Source organism: Agelaius phoeniceus, chromosome 6 (genome assembly GCF_051311805.1).
Source record: "Agelaius phoeniceus isolate bAgePho1 chromosome 6, bAgePho1.hap1, whole genome shotgun sequence".
NCBI lineage: Eukaryota > Metazoa > Chordata > Aves > Passeriformes > Icteridae > Agelaius > Agelaius phoeniceus.
The window spans coordinates 61,821,328-61,845,392 of NC_135270.1; the positions used below are offsets into that span (position 1 = coordinate 61,821,328).

Genomic DNA, 24,065 nt, shown 5'->3' on the forward strand with positions numbered 1-24,065 from the left:
TGGGGAAGGAATAAAGGAAGCTCCAGGTCTGGAGGTGCTGCTGGGTTTGGGGGAGGCAGTCGTGGAGAGGACAGAGCACAGCCCCTGGCCAGAAGAGTCTCCTGGGACAGTGGTTGGAGCACATTGCACCTCACGGGATGGAGACACAGGCCCAGGCAGAGCCTCCCTGAGCTGGGAGGGGTCCACGAGGGTCACAGAGTGCCCAGCCCAGCTCCTGGCCCTGCCCAGACCCCAGCACTCCCACCCTGGGCACCCCTGGGGCTGTGCCCATTCCCTGGGCAGTGCCAGCACCTCCGGGGGAAGAACCTTTCCCTGATTTACACCCAAACCTGTCCTGGCACAGCTCCAGCTGTTCCCTCAGGGCTGCAGCCAGAGAAACACCAGAGGATAAAAGAAACCCCCCTGTGCCACCCCCAGAGCCCATCCCAGAGCCATCGGATGTGCCAGGTGCTGGCAGGGCACAGGGGATCACAGGGCCACACCTGGAGCTGGCTGGGTCACCCTGGGAGCCATCCCAGCACAGAAAGTCCTTTTTTTGTTGTTGTTTTTTTAATTTATTTCAACAGAGTAGTGCTTGGTTACAGTTTAGTGAAGAACAAATAGGTACATTCATTGGCCACAGCTCCTGGGGCAGCAGCTGCTGCCCACCTGCAAAGCCAGAACACTGTTAAACCATACCAAAAAAAAAAAAAAACAAAAAAAAAAAACCAGAAACAAAACAACCCCACAAAAAAAAAAAACAAAAAAAAAACCAAAAGAAAGTTTAATGAAAGGCAACTATGCATTAAAAAAGTCCTTGTAACTTCTGAGCTATAAATGACTTCAGTAAAACACAGGACCAGCCCCAGCAGGAGCTGTCAGTCCAGACAGAGGAGAAAACCCAAACTTGGCCACTCGCTCAGGGGCCCATCAGCAACGAGGCTCACTGCCCTGACCTGCCCTCCCCAAAACCCAGGAAGATCATAGTGTGGCTGTGTGCTTCAGTGCAAGAGGAACAATGAGCCTGTAGCCCTTGGTTTTTGTAGGTTTTTTTTAATTATTCTTTTTTTTTTCTTTTTCTTTTTTTTTTTTTTTTTTTTTTTTTTTTTTGCACTACACTCCTTTCCCTCCAAAGTAAAACTTAAAGTGCTCCTAGTGCTTTGGAATTTAAGCAAGAACAGGGGCCACGAGTGTCACTTGCTGTCTTTGGAGGCTTATGGGAGCAGAGGGAAGGGTGACAGTGCCTGGCCCTTCACCAGCCTTGCCATAAGCCAAGCAGGGATTGAGATGGAGCAACCTGTTCCTGCCAGGAGACAGGGGAGCAGCTGGGGTGGACACTGGAGCAAGGGGTGTGCTCAGAGTTCCCATCTTTGCCTTCTCCAAAAAAGAGCCGGGACTTGCTGCTTTTTTGGGCCAGCAGGAGGCGAGCAGGGAGAGCACAGGCCACACACAGGGACAGGGCAGTGGGACAGACAAGTGACACCGAGCTCAGCACAGCCCCAGGGGTGAGGGGGACAGGCTGGTGAGGACAGGATGCCCCAGGCTGGGGCTGCTCTCACAGCTCCCAGCACGGCATTCCCTGGCTCCCAGTGCCACACTGGGGCTGGAGCAGCACGAGGCAGGTTAAAAGCAGTCCCAGGGTGGATTTGCCCCATGGTCAGAGCAGCTCCCTCCCTGCACCAGTGCCTTTATCCAAAGCTGCCCTGCTCATCCCCACAGCTCAGGGACAAGCCAGGAATAACACCAAGCCTCATCTGCAGAGAGCCCAGGCTGGGTCAAACTTGGCTATTTTGGTTAAGGAAAGACAGAGGGACCTGACCCACCTGGGGAGGCCCCAGGTCCGCGTGGAGGGCAGAGTAAGGAGCCCAAGGATCAGATCCCTGTGGTTTCTGCCCCTTCCTTCAGCAACAGCAACGTTCCACAGGCAGCCACACACCCCCTGCACCTCGGTGGGGACCCAGCAGTTCACATTCACTTCAGGTTAAAACTCTTGGTTATCTGCTAAATGCAATTTAATACTGAGGGGGATGAGGGGAGCCCCACTGTGGGCAAGGAGGAGGGGGAGCAGGGCTGCTCCCAGCACCCAGGGGTGCAGCAGCCCTGGATTCACACACATTCCTGCACACACACTCCTGCTGAGCCAGCTCCAGCCCTGCCCCTCTGCCACGGGGCCATCACGAGGCCAGCAGGAACAGTGACCTCCCTCAGCTCTGAGCCACAGGCCCAGGTAGGACAGGGCAGCAGCCAGGTGGGACCAGCAGGCAGGGCAAGACCCCCCGAGCCCCAGGGCCTCACCCAGCCCTGCCAGGTGGGAATATGGCACAGAAAACTCCAGCATCCAGCACCGGGGGCCCTGCCCAGACAGAGCTCCCCGCTCCCAGGGATGCAGAGTCCTTCAGGGAACACATCTCTGCAGAAGCCAGTGCCTCTCCCAGCTCTGGATGTGCAATTAAAACAGTAACTAGAACAGTCTCAGGCCAAGCACGGCCCGAGCGAGATTCGTTCCTTCCAAGTGTGCAGATAAAAGTGCAAATATGCATTTGATGTTTCTTTTCTAGTGAGGAAGCTCTGGTGCATTTAGCTGCCAACATCTTGAAGACCAGACCAAGGAGAGAAAAAAAAAAAAAAAAAAAAAAAGCTTCCAGAGAAGTTCAGCTTCACTTTGCTACATGGTACCTTAAAGTCACAGTTCTCTGACTGAAGTGCCTGCAGCCCCTGGGCTCGGCGCGCGCGGCTGCGGCAGGTAGTGGAATGTTTGTGTCATGAGTTAGATGCTTCAGGGGGAGAGGAGGAAAAGAGGAAAAAAAACCAGGTTACAATCCTATACATGAGTGCCACTCTGGGAACAGAGAGAGGGAGCCTCCTCAGTTGTGTGGGGCAGGGTGGGAGCTGTGCTGGTGCTGGTTGATCTCCGAGCCGCCGGCGGCGCAGAGCAAGGGCGCGCTGTCCGCGGCGCCGTCGGTGCCAGCCAGGGAACCGTAGCAGCCCGAGCACTGAGGGGTGGCCAAGCTGCAGGAGAGACAGAAAAAACAGACTGAGAGGTGGCCAAGCTGCAGGAGAGGCAGGAAAAAAAAAAAACAGGCATGGAGTTTTTAGGGATGAATAATTTGGCTCTTCCAGATTCTGCTCCCAGCAGTGGTCAGGAGGTGGAAGTTTGAAGGTACAGTATCTCCGAGAAACTTGGCTTTGATGAGACAGCTACAAGGAGAAGAGCACCAGGCCCTGCTGGTCAAGAGGAGCCAGAAGCTCTGAACTGCTCTCTACACCCCTGGGCAGCAAGTGAGGTGTGGTAGACAGGTAGGTAGAAGAATTATAAAAGAAAGGCCTTATGAAATCAAATTGCCAAAGCTGGCCTGTCATTTCTTCTCAGTGCAGCTAACAAGCAATTTGCAAGTTGCCATGTGAAGCTATTTTGAGACTCAGAGGTTCCTTTAACATGAATCTATTCTGAGGATGAAAAACAAATGCACCTGTGTAAATAATAAAATTTGTCCCATGAGAATCCACAAAGGAAAAATGTAAACATATGTAGAGAGAGAAAATTTGATAGACATATACAATAGCCCTTACTGATCAATGAACTGAGTTTACTGCATTGCTGACAAATTAGGTTTAACACAGTGCTGATATTTCCTACAAACATGAGCTATGTGAATAAAGAATTTGCTTTCTGCATGAAGGAGATGGAGTCTCAGCTGATTTATTCCAACACATGGTGACCCCCAAAGACGTGACCAACGCGAGATGAACAGTTTGTCACAAAAAAGGTGAAATGAGCCAAGCTGACCCCAGGACTGGGTGGCAAGACAGGATTTAGAGATGGAACATACAAAGTCATGAAAGGAAGATGGAGCTGGCCATGAGTATGGCTGAGGTGGGAGCAAACAGCAGTGAGAGGAGACACAGCACATGGACCAACCACCAGCAGCACCGCTGGCTGCAGGATCAGCACAAAGAGAAATTCAAGCACACACGGAACAAGCAAAGACAAGAGGCAGGGGGTGAAGTGGAACCCAGGCAGAGGGGCTGCAGAGGGTGTGGAATGCATGGAAATGAACACAACTCCAGGGAGAAAGTGTGCACCTGGTGAGAACTAAACTGCGAGTGGCAGAACACAAATGTGGTCTCCAAACCTCGGGAGATACATGGCCCAAAGAGAGTCCTGGAAGGTGAGGCAGCCTAAGAGCTGCCAAAGAGACAAGGGCCCAGCAAATCGTGGGGACAACAGTCTCAAGAACCATGGTGAGTGAACAGTCAACTGCTGAGGGGTGGGGAAACAAGTTGCAGAATAGAAAAGTGATGTGGAAATGACATGTGAGAATGGCGACCGTGTGGAAACATCACAGAAAGAAAGGCAAACTGTGAGTTAGAAGAGGCAAAATATGCTGGGAAAAGGAGAGAGAAAGTAAGATAAGTATATGCTGATAGCTTTGTTACTGTCTTGTGTGGTCATGGGGCTGGTCCCTGATTAGGTAAATGCATTTAGTGGATTCTGAGCCTACACTCTGGCTCTGGGACAGTGCCTGTGTGTGTCCCTGCATGCGGCTGCTCAGGAGCACACAGCCCCCGTGTCAGTCATTTCCCTTCTATCCTGGAGCTGGACACAGCAGTAGGGGCAGCAAGAGCCAAACCACGTGGAGAAACCAATGAAGAACCAGGAGCCCAGAACCAGAACTTAGTGGTGTGCTTGTGCAAAATGACCTCTGTCAGGATGAAGTTACCCCCCAGATGGTGCAGACAGGCAGCCATCTGAGCAGGACTCATCCTCCAGCAGAACTCAAACTGCAGGACCAGCAGGACCAGACAGTATTTTTGCAGCAAAGCTTCTTTCCAGACCCAGTGGTTCCACCTGGGCTGGGCCCCTCGGTTGGCAGGCCCCTGTGGAACTCACAGACTGCAAAACAGAAGAGGAGAGCTGCGGGTGCTTGGTGCCTTTTCAGATTTTTCTACATTTGTCAAATGTAGAAAAATGTGTGCAGTTTTTAGGGTTTGTTTTCTTGCCTTTTCCCTGCCTCTTTTTCAACCACAAGTGTTTAGGGGGAGAACAGAGGTGCAGTGGCACAGGATGAGGCCACAGAGTTTTCCCTTCCCTAGCTGGCAGGGGCATGGGGCAGCTCAGCCCTCCTCCCCCTGTGTGGGGCAGTGCCTGGCCATCACTTGAGATCAGCTAATCTATATTTCATTGATGTTCATCTAAGAAACCTATTATACATGGCTTGGCCACTGCACCTCTGTTCCATTTTTCCTTTTTTTTTTTTTGTTTTTGTTGTTTGTTTTTTGTTAGGTTTTTTTTGTTTGTTTTTTGGTTTTGTTTGTTATATAAAACAATGTCTAAGGGGCTTACTAGAAAGTGACTCTATAAAGTATTCTTGAAATCTATATTCATGCACATACAAAATCCAGACACTGAAGAAGTCAGAGCTGCTGCCAGACCCACTCTCTCTGCAGATTTTCTCTGTGATCCTTCACCTAGGGACACCCACAGCAGCCCTTGGTGCTTCAGGTCTTCGTGTCTTTTTGTTCACCCTGTTCCCACTGGAATCCTCTGCACATTCTCGTGGGTGAGGTGTCTTTGTTCCCCAAGAACTTCCACATACTCATAAATCTGAGCTTCCAGGAATGCAAGATCTTTATTTCTTTCACCATCTCTCTTGCTTCCTTTTGTCTTTGGATTCCTAGCAAACAAGGAAGGATCAAGTGCTTCCAGGGATTTGCCTTTAGTGCTAAAAAGCCTCTGAGCACGCTCCTCCAGAGTCCCACCACACTTCAGCCCCAAAGCCAGCAAAGCTGATTTTAACCTGTCCAGTCCCAGGGAGGCCAGTTCCTCCCAGGAGGAGAAGGCTGAGAGGTCCAGGTGGGCAGCAGCATGGGTGAGGGCACTGCTGGTCTCTTTTGGCCAGCTTGGATATGTGCCATTCTGCCACTTCTTCTCAAACTCTGCCTGAATTTTCTCAAAAAGTTCATTCTGGTCCAGTAATGGTTCCACTCAATCTGTGTAACCCTGCAGGTACTCAAGGAGCATCTCAAGATACCTCTTATATTCAGCATTTTTTCTCTCCTTGAGAATACTGAAGAGTTGGTCAAATGTGGCTAAGTAAGTGATATAATCCAATTTCTCTGATGATTTCAGGTTAATGTACTTGAGGTAACAATCATGCAAATCCAAGTATCATCCATACCCTTCCTCATCTGTGAGCTCCACCAGATCCTGAGCTTCCTCACTCAGGTTGTCTGTGGCTTGAGCAGCTCCTCAAACTCCACTGACATAGGAACAGAGATCTCACATGGGTGCTTCTGGTGAAATTCCTTAATTTGCTTCAGTCTGTTGTGAAACTCCACAAATTGATTTGGCCCGGAAACGGCGCTGAGCTCTTCCTCACGCAGCCCATCCCTGTCATCACCCAGCTCCCACAGGCTGCTGCTCACCTCCATGGACCTGTCCTGCATGGCCCAGGTGCAGTGGTCTGAGTTGATCTGGTCATGGAGCTTGGACTTCTTGGTGAGCATCTCCTTCACCATCTCCTTCACCATCATGTCCATGAGCTGCTCCTGCTCCTCGTGGAGCTGCTGCTGCTGCTCCAGGATTGTCTCCATCCTGCTTCCCTGTGTGCCTGCAGCTCTCCTCTTCTCCCAAGATTATGGGCAGCAAATAATTTCTTAACCAAGTCCTATAACCTTGAATTTTATCTGCAGCAGTTCCTTAAAGTTTAGAAATAATTAGCTCACAAATAAAATGTTACTGCTGAAGCAGACAAACTCAGAATACAACCTGACACCCTGAGGGTCAGGTAGCTGTCTGAATAAATGGTGGTTGCAGTTCTCCTGCAGTGACAAATGTGGCTCTGTTGAAGGGATGATCCTGTAGAAGGCTGTAGTTGTCCTCTGAAGGTCCAATGGTGTCTAGTCTTGCTCTGGGAATCCAGTGGAAAAGGCTGCTGTGGTGTTCCAAGCATCAAATTATATCCAGGTAGGAATGCTTTAGCTCCTCCCCCTGGGCAGAGCATCTCCCAGTGGGATGATGGAATTTTATCAGCCATGCAGGGACACTCACTGGCCCATTTAGAGAAGATATCTCCTGGAGGGAGGATCCATTGTGGAAGAGATAAAGAAAACTGCCCCACCTGGTTTTAACAGCTGGCCCATTAAGAGAAGCTCTCCCCCTGGAGTTTTGAGGGATGAGTCATGGAAGAGATAAAGAACATTCCCCCACCTGGTTTTAACAGCTGGTGATAGAATACATCTGGTTACATCTTGCATTGCAATCTAAGACAGTTAAATATTACCTTTCTATGCTGTAAGATATAAAGCTGTTTTTATAAGAGATAAGATGACTGTGACTAAAACAGCTGAGATGAAACACTGACAAACAGCTGTTTGTGGATAAAGAAGATACAGTGTGTTCACCCTGGATTTTGTGAAGGTTCTGTTGCTTGTTACAATCTCTGCTGTTGTATCTTCCATAGATAACACAGAAGAGTCAGTGATGATTCTCCATTATGGCTGTTGTTGATTGTAAGCTGTTTCAGTGCTTTCCTTTGTTACATTTGCTGTCATAGGTACATGACTGTTTAGAAAGGTGTTATCTCATCTTCCTGAGAGGGTTACCACGGATATATTGATTACATGATGTGAATGTACTGATTTTATAATAGGCATCATTCATAAAATGTTATTACTGTATTTATAGCCAGCTTGTTATATGCTTTAACATCTCTTTGTGCAATTATCTAAAAGACTCATGTGGTGTCAGGATCCTTCTTTTTTGTTCTCTAGCTGCTTATGCATCTCTTCAACCAGCTTAGCTCTCTGGCTAGTCCCTGCACTGGCTCTATGGTTTGACCCAATGCTGTCCCATAATTTTAAGTGGTTTTCAGACTTCCAAGAAAAGATACTTGAGCTTTGTTGAAAGCCTGCTCTGAACTGCTGATCTTGTGGTTTTGCCACCTATTACAGAAGCACTCCAGGAGTTTGCTGTGTTTGAAGCATCTCTATCCTGAAGGAAACTTTGGAGGGATCCAACTACTGGATGGTTTGATTAGTCTTTAACCCAAGGCCTTTACTCATAACTGCTATTCTTAAGAGCCTTGTTTTAAAATGTGTTTAGGGAATTCCCTCCCAGATGGAGCCTGGGCTGTGGCCAGGCCTTAGCTCTACCTGGAAGGAGAATCTGTCAATAAACCCAATGTTTTCTGCATCAAAACTGGATTCAGGTCACTTTGACTTGGCAATTTGACCCTTTATATATGACAGCTGAACCTATCTTTAGAGTGAGCTTGGGAATTATTATCTGGAAATAATTATCCAAGCCCTCACTAAATTGAGGTTTGTCAGCTGTTCACAGACTCTGGGATGATGGTTCAGTGTTTCAGAGATTCCTAATTACCTAATTTCACATGTATTATTAATTATGTGTATTATCTGAAGTAGTCTTAATTGTTGTACCTGGCTTATTCCTGATTGCTGTCAGTTTTTTGTTCACTACATGAATGGTTTTGCCTTGATGTTTCCTCAAGCTGATAAGCAAATACATGCATCTCATTTTGCAAAAACAAAAAGGAGAATTTAGTGCCTTAAGAACATCCAAATAATGTAATATGTACATTAGAAATTTAGACAACAAAGAATTTTGAATAGTGCAATATTTGCATGAGAAATTTGGAATAAAGATCATCAAATCTAAATCCCGATTGAGTATGCCTCAATTAGCAAAGCTTAATTGATGTACTGACTTCAAGAGAGGGCATGCTTGTGTTTTAGCAGCAGCAGGTTCAAAGTGGTCACCTGTTCCTTCAATCAATCACCCATCACCTCTGGGAAAACGAGGCCCAGTGAAAGGGAAATAACCCAATCACCCTGCAGCCCTCGTGGCCAGAACAGGAACAGAAGCAGGACTGCCAAGGCTCAGCTGTGTCTGCAAAATACAGGGGCAATTTGCCAACAAAAGCCCCATGTCATCATCACTGTATAGTGTTCCTACTAACCTTTCTCAGTTATTCCCTGACCCATGAGGACATTCAGTGATGTCAAAGATCAACATTTCCAGCTAATGGACTTTCTCCTGAGTCCCAACTATCTGGACTTTAACACAATGGTCATTTATCTCCATAGCCCTAAGAGACATTGGACATCATTCTTTTGTTTTCTCATGCTGTGAAATCCTGTGTCAATGACTTGATAGAATTTGATAAGCTTTGTGATTGTAATCAGTCTTTCATCTCATATCTAATAGATAACCAGTGATAACCTTAATGAGATAATACCCTCCCAAGAGCAAGCTGGTTTACAATCAGAACAGAGCCTTTTTTAAATTAATGAAATGGGTGAGATGTTGTAGACAGGTAGAAGAATTATTAAAAAAAGGCCTTATGAAATCAAATTGCCAAAGCTGGCCTGTCATTTCTTCTCAGTGCAGCTAACAAGCAATTTGCAAGTTGCCATGTGAAGCTATTTTGAGAATCAGAGGTTCCTTTAACACAACAATCTATTCTGAGGGTGAAAAACAAATGCACCTGTGTAAATAATAAAATTTGTCCCATGAGAATCCACAAAGGAAAAATGTAAACATATGTAGAGAGAGAAAATTTGATAGACATATACAATAGCCCTTACTGACCAGTGAACTGAATTTCACTGCATTGCTGACAAATTAGGTTTAATACAGTGCTGGTATTTCCTATAAATATGAGCTTTGTGAATAAGGAATTGGCTTTCTGCATGAAGGAAATGGAGTTTCAGCTGATTTATTCCAACACTGAGGGACTTGGAAGAGAAAAGGAAGTAAAGTGTTCCAGGCCAGGAGGGACAGTGCTTGGAGCAGCCTGGGATAGTGGAAGGTGGTGGAACAAGAGGGACCTTAAAGCCCATTATGTTCCACCATAGCAGGGGGTGGAACAAGATGGCTTTAAGGTTCCTTCCATCCCTAACCATTCCATGGAGACAGGTGATAGGGCTGCCAGGATGCCTTGTAAGAGTTTTGCTGGGGATACCTGACCACTGTCTTCCACACCAGCACTTCCTGCAGAGCTTTGTCCCCACTCCCTTCCAGAACTTCACCAGCTCTCACTCCTCAGTGGAGAAACCCCTCTGGAGATCATTTCAGAGCCCTCTGAAATGGATCCCAGCTCTCCTGTCTGTAATCACCACCTGTGAGCACCATCCACCTCTCTGAGCTGGTCACTTCTGCCCAATAAAAACAGCTCCTTGTGAGCTGCACAAGGGAACAAAAGCTCTGTCAGAGGCTTCCTGCCCCATTTACTTCACCCAAGCTGCCTCTTCCACCAAAGTTTTCCCTGGGAGCAGAAGCCAGGAGCTCTGGTGCTGCCCCAGAGGGCAGCAGAGCAGCAGCACAACCCTTCCTTACCCTCCTTCCCTGGCCCCGAGCCGTGACAAGTCATCGTCGCTGTCGTAGCGCCTGGGATTGTCAAAGAAATAGGCCCTGGAGCTGTAGCTGTGGCTGTTGACCATCCCTGCTGGAGTCTGCCAAAGAGAAAGGAGTTAGGCCAGAAGCAAAACATTCCCAAAAAGTGATGCCAGGCATTCCTCCCAGCACAGGGGGACTTGCTGAGGCCTACCAGGTTCTGGCTCAGTCTCTGAGCGCGGAAGAACAGCACCACGAAAGTGGTTGGCACCAGCTCCCAGAGGAACAGGACCACTCCAAACACCACGTACTCCTCACTGCTCACCTCCACGTGCACCTGTGGGCACAAGGCAGAGGGGTCTGTGTCATCCCAGCCACCCAGAGAGCTCCCAGAAGCTGGAACTGGGAGTGCAGAGCAACCTTTCCAAAGGCAGGAGTCCCCAGAGCAGCACAGTGACCTTCACCTGGTGCTGCTGCTGGTTTGGGTGAGCTGGTTCTGCTCAGAGGGTGCCACCAGGGCATGGGAGCTCCTGCCCACACCAGTGACTCCCCCTCACACACAGCCATGCCCGATTAAGCATTGCTGTTCTGCTCTAGTTGAGCTGTCCCTCCTCTCCCTCACAAGAAGAGTTGGCAGGCTGGAAGGGAAGAGCAGGGAATCCTTCCTGAAGAAGTGGCTGGGGAGAGGAGGACTCAGATTTGCTGGGTGCAGAGAGCAAGCAGAGCAGAAAGGCAGCTCATGTGGGGGTTCAGCTACTCAGACCCCACCCCCAGAGCCCCCTGCTCATCCTCACAGGATGAGGAGTGACTGCATCTCACTTCACTGGCTCTGCATTTGGGGGTCACACACTCACCTTGTCTGAAAGGTTGTCCCAGCCATAGTTAAAAGGACCAGGAACATTGTCTGGAGATATGGCCACAGCTACCAGGTTATAGCAAGCCCTTGAGGAATACAGGAGGGCCACTACAGATCCCACCAGAATAGCCTGGCAGACAGATGTTCCCTAGGACAGGAAGAAATAAAGAGTTTTAATACAGAGCTGTGATGTTCTTCCCTGTTCCCTTAAATGCATGAGCAGCTGTGCAGGCAAGAATGACCCAGAACATTTGTATGTTGTTGCTAAAATATTCAGAGCTGGCTAAGAGCTTTCTCATGTGATGAGTTCATTGCAGGAGCCACACAGCCAGAGCTGCCTGGGATCAGGGAAGGATCTGAGGCACTGGAGTGTCCCTGGCAGGACTTTGTCAGTCAGCTCCAAACTGGGGGTCAGGAGATGCTGTTCCACCCCCTGCCTTCCTCTGGGAATCTCCACAAGGCCAACAACCAACCAGCAGGAAAATCAACTTCTGCTTCACAGCCAGACCCTGCAGAGGTGTTCACCCAGCCCTTTCAGATGCAGCCACCCAGCACCCCAACACTCCTCTAAGAAGGAAGCTCAAGCATTTGGGGTGGGCACAAAGACCCAGAGCTTGAACCCCAGTATCTGAAGGGAGCCCACAATAAAGATGGAAACAATTTAAAATGGCCTGGAGGGGCAGGACACAGGGAATGGCTTCAAACAGACAGAGTGCAGGGTTAGATAGGATACTGGGAGTAAATTCTTGGTTGTGAGGGAGCTGAGGCCCTGGCACAGGGTGACAGAGAAGCTGTGGCTGCCCCTGGATCCCTGGAAGTGTCCAAGGCCAGGCTGGATGGGCTTGGAGCAATCCTGATCTAGTTAAAGGTAGTCCATGGCAGGGGGTTGGAACTGGATGGGATTTAAGATCCCTTTCAACTGAAACCATTCAGGAATGCTGAGATAAACCAGGTTTTGTTAAATCCATCCATGAATCCCTTTAATGGCTGCTGGGAGGCACCAAGTCACAGTGAGGGACAAACACACCTGAGCTGCCTTTGTGTTTAAGCAGAGAATCTGCTGGGGAAGCTCATCCCAGTGGTCTGCTGCACATCCCAGCTCTATCTTCCTAGATCTGGAGCTCAGGACAGTGTCTTGAGACAGTCAGCAGGAGAGAGGTGCCAACAGACAAGTGACAGCCCTGGAGCCCAGCACACATCCTGCTGCCACTGGAAGCTGAGCCTGTGGTGCTCAGGCCAGCACAATGAGGCACAAAGGCTGCAGAAGCAAATCTCCAGCTCACAAGGACCCCAGGACAGGAGCTGGCTGCAGTCCAGCCTCCTTCCCACAGCTCAAACATTCCCACCTTCAGTGTGGAGGCAGCAGCCTCCAGCCCTGCTGTGTGCCTTTGAGTTCAGGGGCAGGACAACCTTCTGGGGCATCTGTGTAACATTTCTGCTCATCCCCAGCCTGCTTCTGCAGCAATTTCCCAAACACAACATCAGAGGATGCCCCCAAGGCAGGGGAGGGAGGCAGAGACCTTCAGCAGGGTGAGTATCCAAGTGCACAGCAGAGGCTTCCCTGGAGCACTTTGCACACAGCCCAGGGGCAGCCTCGGGCATGTGAGGAGAGCAAGTTCCTGCACTGGGGGAACTGGGTGAGTTAATGAGTGTCCAGAGGCAGCCAGAGCTGGATAGCAGGCCCAGGCCAGCAGGGATTGAGCAGCTTCTCTGCTCCTGCCTCACTGCAGAGCTGGATGCAACCTGCAGCCTCTGGACAGCTGTCACAGAGCCAGGCAGGACACCAGACCCAGCCCACACCCCCTGCATTCCAGGAAGCCACCGATGCCCTCTGCTGCTTAAGGAGCCAGACATCTACAGACAGCCTCAGCTTCAGCTGGCTGTGCTCAGGTGCTCTGGTTTTTCCTCTGGATGTTTCCAGGCACTCAGGTGGGCACTGCCTGCAGCCTCCTGCCACGCTGCTGGTGGCTTTTCCCCTTTCCTATCTGCTGGAGAAGAGCTGTGTGTGTTCAGACCCTCACCTGTTCTGCTTTGGGACAGGACCTACAGCAACTTCTCCTCCCATTCCAAAATCCTCATCTCATCCTAGCCAAGCAGAGCCCACCTAATGCTGGATTTCTGGGGGATCCCCTTTGCAGGAAATCATGACACACCTGCTGCAGGTAAAATACACAGACAAAACTGCATCTGCTGCTCTGAGAGAACCCTCTCAAGGCAAACCTGGGATTTTCTGTGCCTGAAAGGCAGAAGCAGCTCATAAATCTGTTATGCCAAAGCTGCAGACAAAGTATTCCCCTAAAACATGCAGGAAACACCACTCCCACAGCAGGAGCATGCACTTTGTGAAAGGGAGGAATCCAAGAGCTGCCACCTCCATGCTGGAAGGAGAATTTGAGCCAGAGCAGCTCAGGTGCCACCAGGCCAGCGCTGCCCTGAGTGAGCAAACCCAGATCCAGCTGAGCAGTCCCAGAGGGAATTCCCAAGGCATTTACCCACCTTGGACTCGAGGTAGACATTGGCTGAAGACATCTTTCCCAGTTTGCACATGCAGCAGGCCAGGGAGATGGCACAGAGGATGAAGAGGCTGTCGTTGACCAGAGCCCGGGCCAGGACCGTCCACCTGAGCTGCTTCTCTGGGACCTCCCCGTGGATCAGCATTGCACAGGTTAAATTCACAACCAGGAACAGGAGGCTGGTGAGGATGGAGCCCAGGTACAACAGGACCCTGGAGACACGGTGAGGGGAAAAAATGGTCAGTGAGACAAAGCCAGGTTCATTGTGCACCTCCCTCCTGTCTCAGCAGAGCCTCCCAGGGCTCAGCTTGCTGGGCAGCTCAGGCATTCCAGCAAATTTCAGGGGTTGTATTGGCAGCCCAAGGCTGCAGAGGATTTGTTGGAGCTGCTCTCATAACACATGAGCAGCGTAAGCAGTCATGAGTTACAAGACTCATCTTCTGACAGTCAGGTTCTTATCTTGCAGATTTTAAGTGTTGTTCCAGCTCTGCATTAACTCCAGTCAATAAGCCATGAGTCATCACAACCACTGCAACTCCTTCCTTGAGAGCCCCTGGAGCTTGCATTTTCCACCCTGGGTTTCCCTGGGAAGCACCTGGGCTGCACAAACCTGGGGCTCTCCCATTGCTCAAGCCTTGTTCTGCTGATCTTTCCTGGGCTGGGACAGCTCAGAGTGACCCTGAGAGTCCACCCAGGGGAGCTGGGATGCTCGAGCTCCTCTGGCACCCCTGAAGCTCCCAGTCCTGCTCCAAGGTGAAACTCTGCTCCTTTCTCAGAGCACAGGTATGGAATTAGAGCTCTGGTCAGCTTTTGGGGCCTGGCCCTCCCCTTCCCAGCCAGTTCCTCTGGGACCAGCTTTGGAGGGAAGGTCAGGACAGCAGCACTTACTTGTACTTGTTGAATTCAGCTGCACATTTCACTTTGAATATGACCTGGAGGAAAGATTTGCACAGGATTAATTTAGGTTTCCTTTCAAGAGATAAACAGGGAAATCAGAACCCAGCTGGACATCTCCAAGGAATCTGGGTTATTTATCAGCATCAAGTCTTGCTCTGGACCCAAAAGAATGGCACTTCCTCCTTGTACAAGCCCAGCCCAAATGCAGGTTCCCAACAACCATAAACATATTTAACACCCCATATGTGACAAGCACTTTAACACCACACCTTGAAGACTTCAAGAAAAGAAGGGAGTTTAGCACTTTAACATCCTTCAAAAATACACCTCCTTTTCCCAATGTTTTGGGCTATTTTAGGACCTCAGCCATGCTGGATTTCCATGTCAGAGGAGCAGGGACAGTTTAGGAAGGTGCAGATACTCCCAAATCACAGCTCAGATGTGAATTCCTGCTGCAAAGGCACAGGGAACCAGTGCTCACACTGCTCAGAACTGGGTTGTGTCCAGCTCCAGACCCTACCAGGAAGGATCCCAGAGCTGGAGTCACACTCAGCCTCAGGCAAAGCTCATGTCCTGATTGGAGACTTTCAAGGAACTTGGGAAGAGGCACAGACACATCCAGGGTGATCCCAGCTGCACAGTGGGATCACTGCTCAGCTGTGGAGGCTCAGTTTCCCTTCTCCCACAAGGCACCTTCCCTGTCAGCAGTGAAGGATCACTCATCTCCTCCCAGGCATCCTCAGGCACCTTTTATCCTGGTGGGATTCCTTGGCTCCTGCTTCCAAGTCAGCACTGAGGTAGAAATGGCACATGAACTTCAGGAATCAGGCTGCTGCCAAGGGGATTTCCAGAGCCATTTCAGGATCTGAGGGCTGTCTGAGCCACTGCAGTGCTTCCAAGCATTTCAAAGGACATTGGACAGCTTCAGTGATTCTCCTCCAAGAGCCACTTCCAGTGCCTGGCTCCTCTTCCTGAGAGAGGATGAGTTTGACTTAGTGAGGAATGAGCTGTGGTTCTTCAGCAGAGGGAGGTATCCAGCCTCAGGAATGCTCCCTGTCCCCTTGTCCTGGCACACAGAGTGACAGGAGTGTGCCACAATCCACTCTGAGCCCTAAAACTCATCTCAGCTACAAGAAACTGGGCCTTGGGAAGGGCCACACGGTGACTCCAAACCAGAAATATCCCTGAATCCTCCCTTGTTTGCAGTGGGTGACATTCAGGCACTTTGGAATCACTGAATCACTGAGGCTGGAAAAGCCCTCCAAGGTCACCAAGTCCAACCATTGATCCAGCAGCACCACATTCACCACTAAACCATGCCCTCAAGTGCCACATCCACGAGTTTTTTGAACACTTCCAGGCCTGGGGACTCCACCACTGCCCTGAACAGCCAGTTCCAACACCTCACCACCCTTTCAGTGAAGAATTTTTTCCTAACATCCACTTAGGATCTAAATATTCCCTGGCACAACTTGAGGTTGTTTCCTGTCAAAACAGGCACTGGTGACATCCAGCTGGGAAAGTCCTGGTTCAGCACCCATTGCAGCATCATGGAAATCCACAGAGCAATCTGCACTCCTGCTGTAACCTCAGCCTCTGAACAGCCCTGCAGAGTCCCTGGCTTGTATTCCAGCTGGGAATGTTGTGTTCCCAGCTGAGAACAGCCCCTCAGCTGAGCAGGGAAGTGCCCCTGGCTCACAGGAGATGCTGTTTTGGGCAGGACACTCTTGCCAAACCCTCCCCTGCAGCCCCAGGGATGAAGGCACACAAAGCTGAGTCAGGGTTAAGAGTGCAACAGCAATTTGAGCCTCATGCTTGGCCTGCTGCCATGGAAAGCAGAGGGAGACCACAGCTCCAGCCTTACATTTTTATTAGCCCCTGGAAAGTTATAGGAATAAGTTCAGGAAAGGAACAGCCACCTCTGCTTTGGTGGTTTTGGCTCTTAAGGCTGATAAGTTATCTGAAGGTTGCTTTTCCTTCCCAGGGACTGGGTCAGGAGGTGCCACCAGCAGAGTGCACAGGGTGTCTCTGGGTTCTTATCCTTGAGATGAGCTCTGAGCCTCCTGCACAGGGCTCTGCTGCTCCCAGAGCCCAAGGACAGCTCAGGCAGAGGGTTCTGCTGTGAAAAACCCAGCACAGAGAGCTCAGGAGCAATTCTGTTCTTCAGAAACACAGGAAAAATAGAGCCCTGTGCTTCAGCAGGTGCATTAGGCCAAGCTGTGAGCAGCAATCCTTGCAAACTGAACAGTTCCTTCAAATCTGAGCTGAGCCCAGCTCCAGAAATCAAGCATGAAAAGAGAGACCAGAGGTCTCAGCAGCACAGAGCAGCAGGACTGGGAACATTTACTCTGAACCAATCTTTCACAGCAGTTTGGAATACCCAGGTGCCTTTCCAGAGCCATGGATCCCTTGGGCACTCCACATCAGCCAGAAGGTGAGGCTGACATGAGCTACAGACCCCAAAGCCTTCCATGATGCTGGGGGCTTTTGGGTGGGTTTATCCCATAAAAGTGATTTTCTTACATCACATCCCAGAGAGCCCCTAGGGTGTGTTCAGAGACACACTCACCCTCAGAAGGTGTCACAGCTGCTAAGGGAAGAAGAGTGACACATCCCAGATCCCACAGATGAACCCAAGGACCACTCCCAGTGCCTGCAAAAGGCAGGATCTTAAACCTTAAACCTTACAGAGAGGCACTCAGGCTGGACCAAAACCAGGCTACTTTCCAGCAGATCTGAAAGATCCAGGAACTTGTTGCTGTCCACTGGAATCAAATCCTTTTTTTGCTTCATAAATACAACACGAATTTGGGCTCTGCAGACACAAGACACAACCATGCCCTGCCCCAACATCCCCACACAGATCCCTCTCCTCACCACAGACTGATGGGAGCACAGCACAGATTATTCTGGGATCACACCTTGTCCCAAGTGTGCAAACCCCAGCTTCAACCCACAGAGGAAGAGCTGGAACTGTCCACGAGGATCCCTCACCACCCTCATATTAGTGCTGAGCTCATTCCATGCCATCCTGAACACAGGCTGCAATTCTGCATGTTCCCTCCTTTCCCAGAATAGCTGGTGCCCAGCAGGGCCACCTGTTCCTCTGGGAAACATGGGAAGCATCAGCTCTGGGATGGAGCAGTTTGGGGTTTCAGAGATGCCTCAGCAGCTGTCCCTCTGAGGCACAGGGCACTGCCAGGTGGCTGCTGCACAGGGAAGGTGAAAGAGGGAAATGAAGGATGGAGATTTGCCCAGTTTTCCATGTAGGAAGATCCAGGACAGTAGAGACAAACATCTCCCAGGCTGGATGCTCTCTCCATGGCTGTCTCCATGCAATGAGAGCAGGGAGGGATGAAAGGGGCTGATGTCATCTCCTCACATGGAGAACTCAGAGCAAGCCAGGCAGGTGAAGGGCTCTGGCCACACCACCAGGCCAGCATTCCTTCCCATCCCTGCTGATTCCCAGCACAACCAGGAGTGCCAAAGGCTCAAGCAGGTCTTTAAGATCAAGGTTGTTGTGGCTGCACTTCACAGAATCATTTGAGTTGGAGAAGACCTCCAAGGCCATCAGGTCCAAGCTGTGCTTGATTCCCACCTTGTCACAAGCCCAGAGCTCTGAGTGCCACCTCTGGGGGTTCCTTGGACACCTCCAGGGATGGGGACTCCAAACCTCCCTGGCAGCTCCTTTCCAAGGATAAATTTTCCCTAATATCCCATTTAAACCTCCCCTGGCACAGCCTGAGGCCATTTCTCTAGTTCCTTGTCCCCTTAGGAGCAGAGCTCAAGCCCCCCTGGCTGTCCCCTCCTGTCAGGGAGTTCTGCAGAGCCACAAGGTCCCTCCTGAGCCTCCTTTTCTCCAGGCTAAATACCCTGAGCTCCTTCCATGTATTTCCATTTCCATGGACCATGGTCCTGACCAAGAGCTGGGGAAAAGCAGAAGTTGCAGACTCTTGGGAAAGCTGCCATTGTTCAAGCAGCACAGGAGCTACTCCAAAGGAAAGGCAAAGGAGCATCCTAGGCTGGACATCAGAGCTCTTCAGGCAAGATTGGGAATGGATCTGAGGAATTCTGACCTGATGGACTCTGAACTCCAGATTGCCAGGAAGGGACTCCTTCTGGTACAAGCTGAAGTGGAAAGGAAGAGATGCTCCCAAGCTCAAGGGATGTTCCAGGTGGAAAAAGTATCCCAAGAGAGCTGGAGAGGATGAGAGCATGGAATGAAAGGAGCCAGGGAATGGCTTCCCACTGCCAAAGGGCAGGGATGGATGGGACTTTGGGAAGGAATTCCTGGCTGGGAGGGTGAGGAGGCCCTGGCACAGGGTGCCCAGAGCAGCTGGGGCTGCCCCTGGATCCCTGGAAGTGTCCAAGGCCAGGCTGGAGCAAGCTGGGACAGTGGAAGGTGTCCCTGCCATGGCAGGGGGTGGAACTGGATGAGTTTGAAGGTCCTTTCCAATCCAAACCATTCTGGGATCTCTGAAAAATAAATACACATCCCACACTGATTCTGTCAGGTCTCTGCATCCCCTCAGGGATCTCAGGGGCCAAGATGGGACAGGAAGAGAACAACCTGTCCCCACAGAAAGGAGGAACACCAGGCAGTTCAGCAGATTTGAATTTCAGCCCTGAAACAGCCTGGAGTGTTAAGTAATGCCAGTTCTCCACAGGTATCTGTTCCTGGAGCTTCTTCCCCAGCACCTTTCCATCCCCAGCCTCTGTGCTGCCTGAGGGGCTCAGTAAATCAAGCAAGAACAGCTCAAATATCAGCACAGGCCATTTTCTTGCCCAGATGCCATTTCTCCAGCATCTCCACAAAGGAGGCTCTGTGTACAGGGACAATGAGCCAGGCCCTCAGCACAGCAGCAGCTCCTGCTTTTATCTGAGGGCATCTCAGCTCAGGATGCCACCCCCAGGGCAGCAGAAGCTCAGTGTCCTTCCACAGGCTGCTGCCAAGTGGCCCTTAAAAACTGGGAATGGAGGGGCACATTCTGCTGGAGTCACACCACTGAACACACCAGTCACCTCTAGATAATGGGAGCCAGAAAAGCTCCAGGCTTTCCATCTTTTTTCTCCAAACCTCTGGAGCTTCACCAGTGAGATCTCCCAAAAAACCCCACGGAGTGATGGACACCCCTCCTGGTTGTTCCAGGGAAGTGTCAGGCCCTCCCTGGAGCTGAGCAAAGCAGACCCATTTTTATAAGTCACTTTATCCTTCCCCACTCCAGATTCAGAGCTCTTATTTCCTCAGACAGGATTTCCCTTGGCTCTAGGTCTTCAAGGAGAAAGAAATGGGATACATGCAGAGTTCACTGCAAAACAGATATCGTGGGAGGAGGAGAAGCCTGGGAATCTATGTGGATTTACTTTAAGAGGACCTTTAAACAAGCCTGCAGAGAGGCAAATCTGCTGTCAAATCCAGTGACCCAGAGGAAAACAGAAATCCAGCCACTCTGTGGAGCAGAGCACAGAATCCCTGCCTTTCAAGGGACACCAACCCCTCCTGGCTGGAGCAACTGGGAGGTCAGGCTCGCTTAAGCAGACAAGATGGATTTGTGCACTCTATGCACCATTTGTTATTGCACTGCCACTCCATCAACAACACCTTTTGCAACAGGCAGCTCACCCCCAAAGCCTCCAGGTGCTTACTGAAGGGGGAAAAGAGTGGGGAAAAGCACCAGAACAGCAGAACAACCCCAGTGCTCCAAGTGTCATGTGAATGTTGGTGTCCTGGGGAAAATGAAATCATAACTCCCGTGGGTGACACACTGGAGAGATTTCTGTGTGCTAGCCATTCCTTTGTGAGGCTGGGGAACAGCTGAGAGCTGCAGAGCAAAGAATCCCAACAACAACAACAACAAAGCTGCAAGGAAAAAGTGGTGACTTGTTTCATAAATAGGCAGCGAACCGGGAGGCAGGCGAGCAAAGGGCTGCTCGAGAGAAACTGGAGCAGAAACAAAATATTCAGGAGGAGGATGGGGAGGGGAGAGCCAGGGCTTTAGGAGATAAAGGCAAGTGGAAGGACTAAGGAAAGGAGGCTAAAAATCACCACACGAGTGATGGGAAACCCAGAAAAGCAGGGACACAGCTCGGTGACAATAACAAGCGGCTCCGCACTGTCCCAGCAGCGATGCTGGCGCTGGGAAGGGGCCCCCCTCGGCTGCCCCGGGCTGTTGTGTGAGGGATCTCGGGGTTTTTTTGTCTGACAAGCTGCGGAACAACAAGCCGGGTTCGCAGCGGAGCGATGGAGGGAAGGAGGGAGCGCAGCAACAATAGCAGAAGAGGCTCTGGCTGGTGACGTAATGGTTGGCATCACTCCAGGCCAGAGCAGCCCCTGCTTGCTGCCACTTTCTGGTCCCCTTTGCAGAAGGGGAATCAATTAAAAAACAGAAAAAAAGATACAAAACAGTCCCTCAAGTGATGCCCCCCCTCACACACACACACAAACACCCCGCGGTGGGTCTGGGTTGTAAAGAGGAAAAACCCACCTGGGAGCAGGGCATGTCCCCGCACCCCCTAATCCCAAATTCAGGGCATGTGGCTGTCCCCCCCAGGCGGGGTCTGCAGGCAGGGTACAGCCCTGCACCCCAAAGCCTTGATGCTGGGATTCTGGGCACACTTTTAGCTCACACCATCCCCCCCAAATCCCACCCCGCCCCCCCAGCTTGGATTCAGGGCACAATCCCTGTGCTTCTCCCCAAGCCTGCATTCAGGGCACAATCCTTGTGCTCATCCCCCCCCCACCCCCGAGCTTGGATTCAGGGCACAACCCCTGCATCCCCCAGGCTGTCCCGAAGTCTGGACCGAGGGCTGCATTCAGGGCATAACCCCTGTACCTCCCTCCCAGCCGGGATTCAGGGCACAGCCCCGCATCCCCTCAGGCTGTCCCGAAGGATCGGCCCCTCAGGATCGCCCCCCACCCTCACCTGGGCGCTCACATCCCCATCGCACCCCAAAGCCTCGGCTCCAGGGCGCTCCAAGTTTGAAGAGGAGCTTCCAGCCCCGGTGTCCCGCAGGGTGGAGGTTTGGGAAAGAGAATTTTGGAGGGGTTTTGCCCAAAAGGCAAAACTTACCTCGGCGAAATAGAGGTTGAGGAGGCAGAGGCTGGAGAAGAGGAGGCAGCCGGGCAGGCAGTACAAGAGCCAGTGGGCGAAGGGTTGCTGGAGGCGGAGGGCCTGCAGGGAATTCTGCAGGTAGAAGGAGAACAGGGTGGTCCTGAGGGCTGCCCAGAGCAGGCAGAGGAAGAGGCAGAGCGTGTGGTAACTCAGCCGCCGCTCGCGGTAGTAGAGCAGCAGCCAGAGCTGCAGGTAGGCGAAGAGGAAGAGCGCGGCGTAGAGCGCCGTGTGGAGCACGGTGAGCCCCAGCTCCACGGCGTAGGGCACGGCCGCCCCCTCAGCGAGGGCCATGGGGCAGCGGGAGGCACCGACCCCCTCCCTGCCTTCCCTCAGCCCCGGCTGGACACCCCCATGCAACAAAGGGGAGACCTCCCCCCCCCGCCTTTTCCCCTTCTTCTTCTTCTTCTTCTTCTCCTTCTCCTCCTCCCGCCCGCCCGGCTGCACCGCCCGCCCGCCCGCCGCCAAACAACTCCGTGCCGGGGACAGCCGGCTGAGCCCGCTGATTTGAGGGGCGGTGGCGCGCGCTCCCCATTGGCCGTCCACCGGCCACGCCCCTCGCCGCGCCCACCCGCCGCGCCCACTGGCCGGCGCCGCCTGTCAATCACTCGCGCGACGCCCCCGCCGCGCCGCCGCTTTGCTTGTTGGGTTGGCGGCGCCGCCCGCCCGCCATCCCTCCTTCCCTGAGAACCGGTAAGGGATGAGAGACGGACGGGGAGAGGGGAGAAAGGGATGAGAAGGATGAGAGAGGGGAGCGAAGGGTTGAGAGGGGCCGTGAGGAGAGCGCTGAGGGGCCTTACGGAGGAACCGGGGGAAACCGGGGGGAAGCGGGCATCCCTGCAGGCAGAGTCGGGGTGCGGGACCATCCCCGCTTCAGGCTCTGTGGGGATATCGGGGTGTCCCTCACGGACCGGGAACATCCCCGTTCCAGGCTCAGGATGTCCGGGTGTCCCTCACGGACCGGGAACGTTCCCGTTCCAGGCTGGGGCTGTCCGGGTGTCCCTCACGGACCGTCTGTTCCTTCCGTGCAGGCGGCCATCCCTGTGGATGCCGGCACAGCTCAGCTGCGAACAGCTCCCGGCTCCGGTGGGTACCGAGAGGCCTCGCTGGGCTCAGGGATCGCTTCCCCCGGCTGGCACAGACCCAGCCGCGCTGCTTTGAGCCCATCCCGGCTTTTCCAGCCGTGCAGCCGGGGCCGGGGGACGCCTCGGTGCTGTCCCAGAACCGCGGAGCAGGGATGAGGACATCGGCCTGAACGCTCGGGACACCGGGTAGGTGAGAGCCCCGAGCCGCCCGCAGCTTGCTCGGTGATGTGCACCCAGTGCCGGCTGCTTTCCAGGGATTTCGGGGGGCTGGTTCCCAAGGACAGATTGAACGGGGCAGCAGCAGCAGCAGCAGCAGTGGGTGATGCTGGTTCCAGCAGGGAGGTGTTGGAATTCAGCAGGTGGAGATTCCAGCAGATGGTGATTCCAGCATGCGGTGATGCTGCCAGGGAAGCGGTGGATTCACTTCCTTGGGAGTGTTCACAAACCGCTTGAGGACGTGGGTTAGCGGTGGGTTTGGCAGTGCTAGGGGAATGGTTGGACTCCTTTTAGAGGTTTTCTCCATTCCGTGCTGCAGGGTGTCTGCTGTGCACGGGAATCAAAGCCCTCCTCTCCTGGTGTGGGCAGAGACAAAGGCTGCTCTCTGTCCCTTCTGCAGCCCTGGATAGCAAGTGAGACTCAGCTGCTGGGAAGTTGGACCTGGAAATGAAAATGAAAGTGAAACTCTTCTGGAAGTGACAGGATAAGGGGCAGCATGGGAGCATCAAAAATCCAGGCAAAACATTCAGCAAAAATCCAGGCAAAGCACACTGGACAACAGGCTGGGATGCACTTGGATGTTCCCAGAAAAGGATCCCTGTGCTTCAAGATGCTCCCACAGCTGCCCCTGTAGGAGGTAGGGAGATGCAGTGAGTGCAAAGGGCCAGTGGTTATTTCAGTCCCATAATTGCAGGCTCATCCCAAAACTCTGGAGAAGCATCTCACTGTTATTCCAACTCCAGATGCTGGGGAATTGCAGCTCTACCGCTCTACTCAAATCAGTTGTGTCTAAGAACTTGCCTTTGGAAAATTTGAAAGGATTTGGGTTGAGCTCTGTGCCAGCTAATTGTGTGATGATAATGAACCTGTGATAATTATCATGGGTTTGTGATGATGAACGTGTTGGCTGTGTAGGAAAAGTCTGGAGCAAGGAAGGGACATGTGTAGTGAAAAATATGAAAAGTTAATATAATTCCAGGCAAGAAATCATGGGTTGGGTTGGAAGGGACCTTAAAACTCATCCAGTTTCACATCTGCCATGGCAGGGACACC

The 24,065-nt window shown here is 51.8% G+C and overlaps 2 protein-coding genes and 1 pseudogene across 3 annotated transcripts in view; 1 reads left to right on the forward strand and 2 right to left on the reverse strand.

The window, feature by feature from the left end:
- Positions 1 to 527: 527 nt before the first annotated feature.
- On the reverse strand, positions 528 to 22,089 carry GPR137C (G protein-coupled receptor 137C). The gene is made up of 7 exons (XM_054635131.2): positions 21,673 to 22,089; positions 14,594 to 14,637; positions 13,689 to 13,917; positions 11,191 to 11,340; positions 10,551 to 10,673; positions 10,340 to 10,455; positions 528 to 2,988 (listed from the first exon to the last, which is right to left on the reverse strand). Exons 1-7 carry the CDS (start codon positions 22,003 to 22,005, stop codon positions 2,844 to 2,846), a joined length of 1,140 nt encoding a protein of 379 aa, XP_054491106.2. The 5' UTR covers positions 22,006 to 22,089; the 3' UTR covers positions 528 to 2,843.
- Positions 2,995 to 10,324, reverse strand: LOC143694431 (splicing factor 3A subunit 3 pseudogene; annotated as a pseudogene).
- Positions 22,090 to 22,310: 221 nt separating the features above from the next.
- Positions 22,311 to 24,065, forward strand: part of TXNDC16 (thioredoxin domain containing 16) — a 47,364-nt gene continuing 45,609 nt past the window's right edge. Inside the window, exons 1-2 of one of the 2 annotated variants that reach the window (XM_077180872.1) lie at positions 22,311 to 22,404; positions 22,743 to 22,982. The gene's annotated coding sequence lies outside the window, so the exon portion shown is untranslated. The remainder of the gene's footprint in view (positions 22,405 to 22,742; positions 22,983 to 24,065) is intronic. The other variant, XM_054634842.2, reaches the window with a different exon arrangement.

Excerpts from the sequence above, each read along its gene's own strand:
- GPR137C (XM_054635131.2), bottom strand. The coding sequence starts at position 22,005 with ATGGCCCTCGCTGAGGGGGCGGCCGTGCCCTACGCCGTGGAGCTGGGG. Across the intron at positions 13,918-14,593 it reads GCTGAATTCAACAAGTACAA|GGTCCTGTTGTACCTGGGCT; the intron begins GTAAGTGCTGCT and ends CCGTGTCTCCAG. Across the intron at positions 11,341-13,688 it reads ATGTCTACCTCGAGTCCAAG|GGAACATCTGTCTGCCAGGC; the intron begins GTGGGTAAATGC and ends TTCCTGTCCTAG.